We start from the raw sequence: 12,891 nt of genomic DNA, 5'->3' as shown, positions 1-12,891 counted from the left end.
TGCCTCAGTCCTTGCAGTTTTGCTGCAGGTCTTCTGTTGTTTGGGGGGGGTTGCTAACAGAACCTTTTGGAAGCCTGTTTTTTATTGGTGAACGTCAGCTTTTCTTGCTTGAATTTGGAAGAAAAAAACGTTTCCAGCTTCTCTGCCTATGCAGAACAGCTTAGAACCGTGCTACCCTACAGACTCGAGCTCTAAAGGCAAAAAAAAACCCCACACCTATTGGTTTTCAATCTCTTCTGAATGCTCAGAATGGGGTGAAATCACTCACAATGCAAGAAAAGGCTTCTTTCTTTTTTTTCCCCAGTTAATTTCATTTCACGCAGCCCCGCTCCCAAGATGGCACACAGGGAAAGAATCCAGAGCTGTCGGGGCAGCCCATAGCAGTGAGCCATCCCTGCAGCTCCTGAAACCCCACAGCCTTCACCCGATGTCTGCTGTCACCACTCCCAAGGATGGATCCCAAATCAGCTGTCGTCCTCGAGCCACGGCTGTGGGTCACAGCTCCAAAAGGACTCCCCTCCTGGTAACAGCACACCCCCTCCACTCATTTGTCCTCCGTTTCTCTCCAGATCTTGTTTTTCACCTTCTGATTGGCAATTTCCCCATACTGTCCAGCAAGCAGGAAAATTGTCTCTGATCCTTGGCTGTTGAGTTCCCATGGAAACATGCTCTGGGCGCAGGCAGGCAGATGGGAGGAGGGAGAGTGCAGAGCAGGTCGGGATGAAGATACCATGGGAACAGCCAGGGGCTGAAGGCTGCAGCCACGAGAGAGGGAGCACACGGCCCTGCAGATGGAGGGAACCGGGCCAGCAGCCCCCAGCAGCAGGACCCGGGCAGGGGGAGGCAGCTGTGGATGGGATGGGTCCCACATATAGGCAGGTCGGATCCTCCTTGAGTAGGCAGGGGGGTTTTCTTGCCTCTAACACAGTGCTAATGGGCTTGGGCCAGCTGTCATGTCGACTTGGCACAGCACAGAAACGCAGACAAGCTCCTCTGGCCCTTCAGCCCATCTCTTGCTGGTCCTCCTGGGCTCACATCACAGGCAGGAGGAGGGAAGAGCTGACACAGCCTGCACTGGGATGACAGGTCCTCTGAATCCATGCAGGCAGCATCTTCTTCCTAGCAAATCCCTTCTGCAGGGTGCAGTAACCCCCAGCATCCAGCTATCCCCACACCACCTTCCCAGGGTTGCTCTGGCAGAAGGATTCACATCCCTTACACCAGGAGACAAATTATGGTGCTCTGACTTAATTCAGGGTGCTTAATTTGTGAGGCGTGAGCCCCTGCAGAGGTTCCTTTCAAGGGCAATGCAGATCAGAGCTCCACTGATGTTCCCTTGTCTGAGCAGCTCTGCCCTGCCCAAGTCTTCCTCTTACCTCCTGTCAGTGTGGGGTTACTGCTACAGGGAATGGCTCTTTCCAGATCTGCAAATGTGCTTGGCCACATCTCTGGCAAGGAGGAGAACTGCAAGAGGAACCTTTAGAAACAACAACCTGAGTCAGACAAACGCAGAGTGCTGTCCTGATGCTGCTTCCACTGCTGGGAAAATTCCAGTCTGTGGTGGATCCTGTGGGGACTGCTGGCTTCTGAGCTCTGCAATGAAGCTGGAAGGAAGAAAGGTGTTCAGAGCCTCCCAGCTATTCTCATGGCTTCCCAGAGAGAAGTGCTGTGGGGATGTGCAGCCTCCAATAAGAAGTAATCCGGGAGCCAAAGCCTGGCTCCACTCTGCTGCTGGGAGGCAGAGCTGATGCCCTGATATCTGCAGTCACTGGAGATCGTGGCCCTTCTCCTACACTTGGAGCTTCCACACCAGAAGCCTGCCTCCAAAGCAAGGTCCTGCCTGCTCTGCTCCCCAGCATGAGCTCTTTTTGCTCTGCTCTCCCTCCTCTCCAGCACAGCTGCAGAACAACCACCGCTCTGGCATTTCCAGAGAAAAACGAATGTTTGCAATATAAATATTGTGAAGCAGAGGAGAAGAAAGAAGGGACAGGGAGTGAACTCCTCTCACACTCAGATTTCATGGGTGCTGCGTGGGCTCGAGGCTGAGATTCCCACTTGGAAAAAGAGCAATCCCTACAGAGAGGGGGAGAAAGGGCAAAGCTTGCTCAGAAAATACCTTTTTTTTTTTTTCCCCTGAAGTGAAACAGAATGGAAGCAGAAAATGCCTTTTTGGATGAGAAACCAGTGGTGCTGACAAAAAGGGTGATTTCTTCTTTGGTGCCTTTTCCTTGAGAGACAAAAAAATTGCTACTCTTGCACCGATTTTGCAGGAGGGAGAAATCATCCTTCTCAGAATGGTGAAATAGGAACACGTTAAAAGCTGATGGATGGCTTCTGCAGAGCTCTGCTGGGGGAGGAAGCATCCCAAGGCACCTCGGGGTGAATGCTGCCCACGATACAAGGCAATGATAACAATTAATTAAAGAGCCACTGTGGGATTTTCTGTTTTCCTTTGGGAATGAAGCCCACCTTTATGTAGGAAAAGCAAAACCACCATCAGAGGACTGAGATGTCTGACCCACGCTGCGTATCTCAGTCCCTTATGAAAAACACTGGAAACCATTGACCTATTTTGCTCCATCTGAAAGCACCAGAGATGTTAAATTCCAACCCATTTTGGGATACAGGTAGCTGTGTTTGTATGAGAAGCTGTGCTTCTTCTCCAATGAAGCACCTCCAACAGGTGGAATGGCTGGGAATGCAATGGGAACACAAATGGGCAGATCTCAGTCCAAGCCAGGTGGTGAATCCCCCAAGAAAACATCAAAATCACAGATTCTACTTGAAAAAAAATAAAGATGTGACTTGATAAACTTTCTGTTTTTTAAAGGAGGATCACACAAACAGAAATACACACGCCTGTGAAAAAAAATATCACAAAGTATATCTCTTGTTTCTGCTGGGGCAATAGGCAAAATTGCTTGGAAATGATCAACTGCTTGGAAACAACCCCTGAAAATCCCAAACAAAAGTCTTCTGAATCTAAACACAGCACGCAGGACACGCTGTCCTGCAGGAACAAATAGCCTCACACAAATCCTCCCCACCAGCAAACTGCTTTCAGAGGCAGCAATGGAGAGGCAGATGCAGGAATGGAAAAAGGGGAAAAGCGATGTACCAGTAAGACAAGGAAAAGCAGCAAACATCCATAAATCCGGACAGGGCGGGAGCTGCAAACCCTCTCCACCCAGAGGAAGAGTCTGAGCTGCTGTAAGCTCCCCATTAATTTCTGAAATACTCTCCTGTTCTCAGGCTTCCAGCTCCGAACTGCTCATTAGCTGCAGCTCTAAGCGAGCTGCTTCCCTGCAGGCTGCCAGCTCCTCCATCTCAGCCTTAAACTCGCGCTCCTGCTCCTCCAGAAGTGCCTCCCCACCACATGCTATTTTCTGCACTGGCATTTGGGCCCTGAGAGCAGAGGAGCTGAGCCAGCCCAGCAGCCACAGGTGAGCTGCAGGCACGAGAATCAGCCACCCTAAATCCGTGCCACAAACAAACAGCCATTCACACAGACTGGGGGAGGGGGAGGTCAGGTCAGGGCTCTGCACCTCTCTGCTCCATCTCCCAACCACAAAGCCACCACAGGAGGAACAAGGAGAGATGACAACTACCTCCACGGCTCTCGCTGTCTGCAGGTTTCACCTGAATCGGACGTGCCATCTGCAATGAGAAAAGAGACACAGAGGGTCAGAGCGTGGCACACAGCGCTGATGGCACCAGGTGCCCCTTTCTGCCTCCTGTGCAGGGCAGGAGAGCAGCAGAAGGGAACTGAGGCACTGCGATGGCAACCCAGGAGAAGGGACCACGTGGATTTCGGAGTTCTCCAAAGGAAACCAGGATCTCCTGGAAATACCCTGCGTGCACAAACTTCTGCTTCCTCCAGACAGAAGGCAGAATGCCTCTGAACGTGACTAGCAGTGCAGCAAGCAGGCAGGTTGCGTTTCCCCCTCCCCAGTCCCCCGGCAGGCAGAGCATGCCCTGTGCTCCAGGGAGGCTCTAAGAAGGGCAGTGCTGCTCTCCAGCAACGTCTCCTTACTGCACTGTTTGAAAGGGACAAAAAATCCTTGGCTTCGATTGTGATGAGCTGCTTACCTCTCCTGCACCCATCAGCAATGATTCAACCAGCAGCAATAGCCAGAGCTCAGCCCACAGGACGTGAGCACTCTCCAGGTAACACAGACAGACAGACAGCTCTCCCCAGGAGTACCTGGATTAAGTAACCCACAGCTTTAACTGGCTGATTGCAAACCATTTGTCAGCTGGATGGTACAGCACTGCTGTGTCCTACGCTGCCCAAAAAGGGAAGAGAAAACACAGCTTCCTCCCCAGGCCAGCAGGATCCATCTGAGCCAGAATGGCCTCTGAGCACTGCTGTACGAGGCAGATGTCCACACAGCACATCTCACTCCACGTCTCACAGCATCATTCACAGAGGCTGACAATGACTCGAAGCAGTGACATTCACAGCACAAAAACCACCAGGAATACTGCAGGTCAGACCCACAGGCAAACTGCAGGTCAAGCAATGCTCTACCCTCCCTTTTAGGAAACAAAACAGAGAACAAAACCAGGCCTTAAAAGTCACAAAATGAAACGTATTTAGAAGCCAGCATGCAAAAGTGACTGAGCCAGGCTGGTTAGAAAACCAAAGCAGAGCCTGTATTCACAGCAGCTGGAGGAAATCTGTGGGTAACCCAGCTGCTAACAGGACAGAGGGGCCAGCCAGCAGGCCAAGCTGATGGCTGAGCATGGGGGAGAACCTGTGGCAGCCCAGGGCCACAACCTGGCTTGCACAGACTGGTGGATCTCAAGCAGGATGAAGCCAAAGCTGGGAGCATCCCTGGGTTGCACTCTCTGCCTCCAGGAGTGAGGTGGGGCTGCAGAAGCTGGCTGGCAGCACCCCAAAGAAAGGCCTCTTCAGTAGGCAGCAGTGCTGGCTTCAACCCTGTCTGCCAGGACTTGCTGTGTCATTCTGGGGAAAGGGAGAAACTGAGGATCTCTTTCCTGCTCTGCATCAACTGCATGGGTTTACAGAGCTCCCAACGTCCTGCTGTGCTGCCAGGTGGCCCCAGCATGTGCAGCACTGGCACTCACCAGCCTCAGAGCTGCAGCTGAGGACCCGGCATCTCCTTCAGCCCGTGAGCTCCGTGGGATGCGGGGCAGGGTTCAGAAGGAGGCAGTGAGATTCTGCTCCAAAAGCCCCAGATCTCCTGGCTGAGATGTGGCAGCTCCTGCAGCCTCCGGTCATAAGGCTGGGCCGGGCTGGGAGAGGGCAAGCAGCCCAGATGTGTGCCTGGAAGAGGGGATCTGTGCAGAGCCAGGAGGAGTGGCTGCCCACCTCCCTCCCTGCCTCTCCCGCAGCACAGAGAAATAGCTTTGTCTCTACCCAGGAAGCAAAACCAGGATTAAGCTAAACAGATGGGGAGAGAGATGGAGGGGCAGGCTCGGATCTCATCTCCTATGTGGAGCAAATTCATTGGGGGGCAGGGAGGGAGGAAGGGATGCTGCTGAAGCCAAGAGCATCACCCCCCCCCCCCGCACGAGTACAGAGCACCCAGGGATGCCGGGGCTGACAGCAAGGAGCCAAAAGCACGGGGAGGGGGGGTGAAGAAGGGGGCTCGGTACCTGGGGACAGCTCACCCGTCCCCTCCCCCAAAAGGGCTGTCACTCCAGTTCCAAGCACCTTGGGGAAAGGAGGTGTCGTCATGGAAACGGTTATTCACCGCATGGAACCTGACATTTGTGGTTGCCATGGAAACCAGCTCTTGGGGGCATTCCCTCTGCTTTGCAGAAAAGAGACATTTTGGTATGATCTCCGGGGAGGGGCCCCCTCCGTCCATCTGTCCACCCCTTCCCCCTCCCCAGAGCCCGCAAGGCCCCAGCGGGGTGAGCCCACAGCACAGCCACGCTGCCACGGCCGCAGGACTGCAGAGGTGCCAGCACCGGTGCCAGAGCAGCACCACGGGTCAGCAGCGGTGCCAGCCTGCCAGCGATGCCTGGCTGCGGCAAGCTGAGGCGTCCTAGGGGAGAGCAAGCACTGCTCCCCAGGGCTGCAGCCATCGCTTTTCCCCTGACTGCCCGGCAGCCCCGCAGCTGAGCGTGGGGACTCGCCGTCGGCATCACGCCGAGCCCACAGCCAAGGGATGCACCCTGCCCGCTCACTGAGCTCCGGTCCTCGTCTGCCCCAAAAGAGGCGGGGAAAGAGGAGAAAAGAAGAGGTGAGGAATTTGTCCAGATGCTGAGGTTGGGAGGAGAGCAGCGGGATTCTGTGTGTGCTGCCGTGTCCTGAAATGAGAGAGCTCCCAGCCGAGGGGAGGCAGGCACGGCCCTGGCTGCAGAGAACTGCATGCATGTGGTTTCCACGAGCAGGAGCACGGCTTTAATCCTTCCATGTCCCGCGCTCCCACTGAAGATGAACAAAATTTCAGAGGCCTCTCAAGCAGAGATGTGAGCCTACAAACACAAAGGGAGCCCACAGCTGCTTTACCTCATCACCAAAGGCCTTGGAAGTGCCTCTGCGGTGAATAAAAACCGCATGCGGGTCTTGGCAAAGAGCTCCGCACCCAACAGGAACAGGAAAGGATGGGGAATAGGGATGCACAGAAAGGACGGCCGAAGATCACCTCTTCCACATGAGAAAGGCATTCAGATGCAGGATGGCGGGCAGGTCGTGCTTTCAGACTGAGCAGCCACACTGTGGAGGCGGGCATTCCTTCATCCTCTGGTCACCAGCTCAGGCTGCACAGCTCTCAGGGACACCTGAGCCCACAACAGCCAGGTTTGTGTGGGCCCAGAATCAGAGGCAGAGGCAGCACATGCATGCCTTGGGTCCCAAGGGACAGAAACGCATCTGCACAGGCCTGCATGCCTACCCCACACAAACATACGTGAACACACGTGTGCTACACAGGACAAAGAAATGATTGACGAGGCTGCGCCCGCCTCACGAGCCCAGCTTAATTTTTCCCTCATTAAATTATTTAGCTGGGCATTAAAATTTAACCTATTTGTTCATTTCTGAAGAATACCACGGCCACGCTTTGCACACGCCAGCAGACCCACGTAGGCCAGATGCCCACCCCTCAGCCCAAAGCTTCTCTCCCTGCTCTGCTCCCCAAACCCACGTTTGCAGCAATGCCTGCAGCTCTGCAACCCAGCAGCCACGTTTGCCAGGAGGAGCAGCGAGCTCTTCCTCTTGCTATTCCAGCTTTCAGGCTGCAGATAGAGAGAGACAGCCCCCACGGACAACAGGGCAAGCCTCTCTATTAATTAGGAGTTAAGTTATGTAGAATAGCCCCCCAGGTACAACGCAGGGGAACCTCACGGTGGTAAGTGGGTCAGAGGCTGAGCGCATTAAACACATGATGCAGGCTGGCTCCTCTGGGACTTCAGGAACCAAAAGGCATCCAAGGCCATTGGCAGAATGAGGTCCTGGGATTTCAGGCTTTGTAGGTTGTGGGCTGGACCTCTGCTGGCCACTTAAAGATGTCCTGCATGATGATTGGAATCAATTCTAGCTGCGCACCCGAAGTTAAATGCTGGTTTGCTCATCTGAACTCAGCACCTGGCGGGGAATACAGGGGGCTGGTGCCCAGACCTCCCGCTTGCTCCTTCCCTGGTGTGTTGGTGTACCTTAGCCCTATTCAGAAGGATCTGCCTTCATAAGGAAATGAGCAACATTAGCAACGAGCAGCACTCCAGCACAGCTCTAAGAGCTGCTGAAGAATTCAGTCCCATTCAATCCCTATCCAATGCTATTCAGAAGGAGACAAGGATAATAATGAGAGCTGTGCTCCAGGTGGAAGAATCCAAGGGAGATGATGTCCAGAGCCCAAACCACGCAGCTCCTGCCCACATAGCTATGGCCTTCTGTTTCCAACATGAACAAGAAAGATTGCTGGAGAGCTTTCACCTCACTGCTTTGTGTCACGAGAAGAGCTGAGGAACTCATCCCACAGGTTTTCTGGGAGGTACCTTTCCCCCAGCACAGAGCAGGGGAGCTCCCTCCCCTTTCCTTCCAAAGCTGAGTGCACAGAGGACTCAGCAAGCAGCCACTCGAGTGCATGGCCACGATACCCACGCACTGACTGCTCTGCGTTCCTTCTCCCTCAACAGTCAGCTCTCCTTGTCCCCCTCCAGCTAGCACTGCTCTGGGAGCAAGGCAAGAAGCTTATTGCTGTGACTCAAAGCCTCTGCATCGTCTTGATTGCCCTGCAGAAGTGACAGCACCATTACTGTGCGTTAGCATCAGACGAGCAGCAGGGAGGTCAGCTCAGTGTAGCACAGACAGCCCTGCCACGTGCGTGGTTTTGGCAGGTACACGTCGTCAGGTCAGGCTCCTGGGATCCACGGCCAGGCTGCTCTCATGGGGCTCCTTCCCTGACGTCTCAGAGCACCAAAGAGGACACTGGATGACATTCCCCATTGCTCTGATCTCCCCTTGTTATTTGAGCCCAGTGCCACAGGGGCCTTAGGGTGAGAAAAGGGAAATGCCAGATGCCTCACATCTTTTTCTGCAGGTGCTAGGACACCAAGCGTAGCCCTGGAAGCTGAAGGAAGAAAACTTCAGCTCTTCAGCAGGGACAGGCAGGGTTGTCAACCATAACCTACCATAGGCACCCAGCCAGGATGGTGACTCTGATGAATTATTCTGTAAGGAACTCAGAGATTCCTGCAGATCAGCTGCCCTTATCCTCATGGGTGACCTCGGCCCGGCAGATGTTAAATAAGAACAGCACACTGCTGACACACAGCAGCGATGGTCCTGGGACCCCTGGAGCTCTGAGCTGCAGGACTGTGCCTGTGGGAACGATAAACCCCCACCCAACTCCAAACTTGTGCAGGATTTGCTGCTCCAGATGGATGCGTGCAAGTCTACGTGGCCTGATGGGATCCATCCCACAGTACTGAAAGAGCTACCTGGTGTCATTGCAAGACCTCTCTCAATTATTTTTCAGCAGTCTGGGGAATCTGAAGAGGTCCCAGTCAAGTGGAAGCTGGCAAGCTTTGTCCCAGTTTTCAAGAAGGAAGACCCTGGTAATTGCAGGTTTGTCAGCCTCAATTCAGTGCCTGGCAGAATTACTGAGATCACTCTGGGAGTTACTGAGAAATACTTGAAAGACAACGTGGTGATTGGTCATAGCCAAGAGGGGGTTCAAGAGGCAGGTTCATCTGTTTAGCTAACTCAATTTACTTTTATGACAAGGTTACCCATGTTGTTGACCAAGGGAAGCCAGCTGATGTCATCTATTTGGACTGCAGCAAAGCTTTTAATACTGTTCCTCATGGCATGCTTCTGGACAAAATGCCCAGCATCCAGCTACATAAACACACAATTCAATGGGTGAGCAACTGGCTGACAGGTTCAAAATGTTCAGGTAACTGGGATGACAGCAGGCTGGCAGCTGTCAGTCAGTGGGATTCTGCACGGCTCCATTTTAGGGGCAGCTCTAGAGCCCCCTGCCCCTCATCTTCAGGGATTCCTGGCAGCACCTCCTTCCTTCACCCCAGTGGCACAGCTGTCCAGCAGCAGGGCAGGGGACCTTCTGAAATGTTCTACAGGAGTCCGGTGCTGCTCCTGGCTGCTGAGGGTGAGGGAGCACCAGGTGGGCCTGCGAAGGCAACATCTGAATGGGAATGGGATGAGAAAGGAAAAGGACAACCTGCCTTCTCAGAGCTTCCTGTTCCAGGACTTCTCCACTTCTCAGACAAGATGTGAATGCCCCGGGCCTGGAGGTGCCCAAGGCCAGGCTGGTTGAAGCCCTGCACAACTTGATCCAGTGCCTGATTTACTGCTTGGCAATCCTGCCTGGGGAAAGTGGGTTGGAACTATTTGATCTTAGAGGTGCATCCAACCCAAGCCATTCCATGACTCCACACACCTTCATGCAAGAGTCCCCTCTCTCCCCTTACCATGCTCTACCTCTCCACCTCTCCTATAGCAAAAGAATGTTCCTACATCTTCTTTTGTCTTCACCTTGGGAACATTTCTCTGATAGCAGAGGAGACACAGTACGCCAGCTCTGGGAGACAAAAGCCACAGCTCTGTGCTACAAGTCATGAGAGCCCAGCTGTGCAAAAGGCAGCAATGTGTAGAGAGGATGGGAGGGATGGATGGGATGTGCTTGTGCACAGGACAGAACCTGCATGTGCATTTTTGAACAGCATGCAGGAATGGGTGCTGATCTTCAATTTCTTTATCCTTCCAACTCTGTAGGCTGCAAGCAGCAACGTTTGCCTTGGCAGCCTGCTCTCCCTCTGCCTCTTCAGGGTGTGTACTTCGTAGGGCTGCTGCCTTGCTGTTAGTTCTCAGCCCCTCGAGCCAAAGCTTGGATAGAATGAGCATTTGCACTCACCTCTGCAACGAATGGGCACCTGTGCTGCTGCCTGCTCAGGGGCTCCCTGTTCTGCCCAAGGGTTCAAACCACGAAGACCACCTCAAACAAGTGAAGCCCAACATCAGCCCCCACCCAACGCTCAGACCCCACACTGCACCCCTCAGCACCAACCCCAGTGCTGCCAGCTGCAATGCCCTGTCCTGTTCACACAGAGAAGCCATTTCACACAACTGCCTGGACAAAAGAGAAGGGGGGAATCAGGTGCTCTGACCTCCCTCCCAGCCCCCCTCAGACACCTGTGCTCCCTCACACCACCACGTGCTGTGGATCCTGAGGCAGCCCACGTCCTGGCAGCGCAGGCACAGCCTGCCCACAGGGATGCTCTCCACTCTCTGCTGTGTCTCTGCATTAATCCTGATGCCCAGCCATGTGAGTTACTGCTGCTGCATCTCAACCTCTGGTGCATTCCCAGAGTCTCTCTCTGCTCTAGTGCTGCTGCTGGCCGTAATTTTCCATTCCTGTGGCCCTGCATTCCCAAGCCCTCGCTGTATCCATGAGTTCTTTCCCTGCATTTTAGTGCCCCCACTGCTGCTCTCAAACTGCCCATATTCCCAGCTTGGATCAATACCAATTTCTGCCACTTACTCGCCTACCTTTCAGCAAGCCCTTCTTTGTTCTGCATAGAAATAAAACAGTAACTGTATCTTGCCAGAAGAATTACTTTTTAAAAAATCCTCCCTCCCCTTCTCTCCCTCCATTCTTCTTTCCCTTCTTCAGGAGCAATTTTACGTAATTTGCAACTGTCTCCCTGCAAATGAAAAGCAACACAAAGCGTTTCTGCGAAACACTGAAAAGCTGGCTGCTTTTCCCTCAAATTTCACTTAGCAAGAGGCTTTAACTTGGTGTGTGATCACTGTGTGTCATTAATAACCTCTCCAGTTCCTTTCAGAACTCAGCAAAGTGAAGGCACAATCACGAATCAAAGGCATGGGCTATTGAGATATAATATCATTTCACCGAGCCAGGGAGCAGCAAGGAGGTGAAATGCTGCTAGGCTGGCTGGCAGCTGAAGAGGACAATAGATTTAAGAAGGAGCACGAGAAATTGGTTTTCTCTCTGCATTTCAGATCCAAAGAATCTGCTTCTGTTCGGCCTCCACGGGCTGCTTGTCTTTCCTCAAACCTTGCAGACTTTACCTCTCTGTTCTAGGAAGCTCCATCATCCCCTTCCCAAGGGAGAATCCACGCACTTGTTAATTCCAGACTGGACTGGCAGCAGTTCTGATGGCAACACAGGTGTTCTGTACCTCTGAACACAAGCTTCAGCTAATGCAACACGCAGCTGACAGCCTCCTTGCTTTACACCCCAAGTATACCAACGCCTTAAAGGGAGTGTGAACTGAAAATCTGGCTACTTTCAGAAAAACATGCTCAACCTTACTGTCCAAAACAAGCTATTTTGAGTTTAACACTTGGATTCTATTTAGCTGCCACTTATTTAAAGATAAACAGACGAAATGAAAATCACAGTGCAAAGAGAACTTCATCCCCAAAAGAGAGAACTTGCCAGAAACACCATAAAAGCCAACAGAGACCACGGTGACTGCTACTGATTTATGCAGAAAGCCTACAGTAATCAGCAGCCATTTAAGAGCTCAGGACAGCCACGCTGCAGGCATGACACTGCTGGAGCAACGTGGCAGGGTTCCTAGGGCTGGCAGCCCTCACATCCAACCCAGAGGGCACAGGTAATACACGTGTGGGTGTAAAGCAAACCCAGTGATAATGTGGGAAGAGAACCCAGCAGCCCTGCTCCAGATCACCTGTCAAGCTGCACGCTCGCAGCCTGAGGACCGACAAGAAACCGTTTCACAGCATTTCCCTAAGCCTGTCATTATCACACAGACCAAGAAAGTCATTTGTTTGAGATCAACCACCAGTGTGTCGCTGCACTGAGGCCAACAAAGGGAGAACTTCAGTCCTGTGGCATCCCCAGTTGCTTTGCAAAACAACAGCAAGAGTAGGACAACCAACAAAGCCACGGTACGTCTGCTCCAGTCTTTGGTGCCCCTGAAGGTGCTGATCCCTGGTCATGCATTCAGATAACAGTTTGTGTTACCCCCACACTCTTAAACTTCCTGCCTGCCGTTCTCTCTGCAGTAATAAGACATTCAATGGGTAAAATGAACAAGAAAACGCAGACCACAGCCCATGCACTGAAATCCCAGAGCTGTGATCCACTAAGTTCCTTTCTCTGTCCTATGCTAGGGTCCTCACCATATTTTTGGTGAGAATTTTTGCCACGGTTCCTGAGAAGATGCTCTGGCTGCGAATGCGCACAGAAGAAATGTCACAGCCTTGCTCCCACAGCAGGGAAACAATCACTTACCCAGCACTCCTGCCTGTGTCTAAGTTCCAGAACATTCTCTGAGACCAACTGGGATGGGTGATACTCTATGGAAACAAGCAACCCAGGTTAAGAAGAGGGGACTGAAAGCTGCCTCAGGTCAAGCAGCCCACGTCCACGCTAAGACCAGCTCTGCCCAAATCAGAACAGA

At 52.8% G+C, this 12,891-nt stretch overlaps 1 protein-coding gene across 5 annotated transcripts in view; it reads right to left on the bottom strand.

Moving 5' to 3' along the window:
• CELF5 (CUGBP Elav-like family member 5) overlaps window positions 1–12,891 on the bottom strand; it is a 34,510-nt gene that overhangs the window by 9,344 nt on the left and 12,275 nt on the right. For 4 of the 5 annotated variants that reach the window (XM_019610008.2, XM_085211768.1, XM_085211767.1 and 1 more), the window contains one exon: window positions 3,606–3,657. In XM_019610008.2, the coding sequence (XP_019465553.1) occupies window positions 3,606–3,657 (52 nt within the window). The remainder of the gene's footprint in view (window positions 1–3,605; window positions 3,658–12,891) is intronic. The other variant, XM_085211769.1, reaches the window with a different exon arrangement.

The sequence above is a fragment of the Meleagris gallopavo genome, chromosome 30, assembly GCF_905368555.1.
Source record: "Meleagris gallopavo chromosome 30, MGAL_WU_HG_1.1, whole genome shotgun sequence".
NCBI classification, from domain to species: Eukaryota; Metazoa; Chordata; class Aves; order Galliformes; family Phasianidae; genus Meleagris; species Meleagris gallopavo.
Note: the sequence above shows the minus strand (reverse complement) of the source record. Positions and strands in the feature narration are given on the sequence as shown.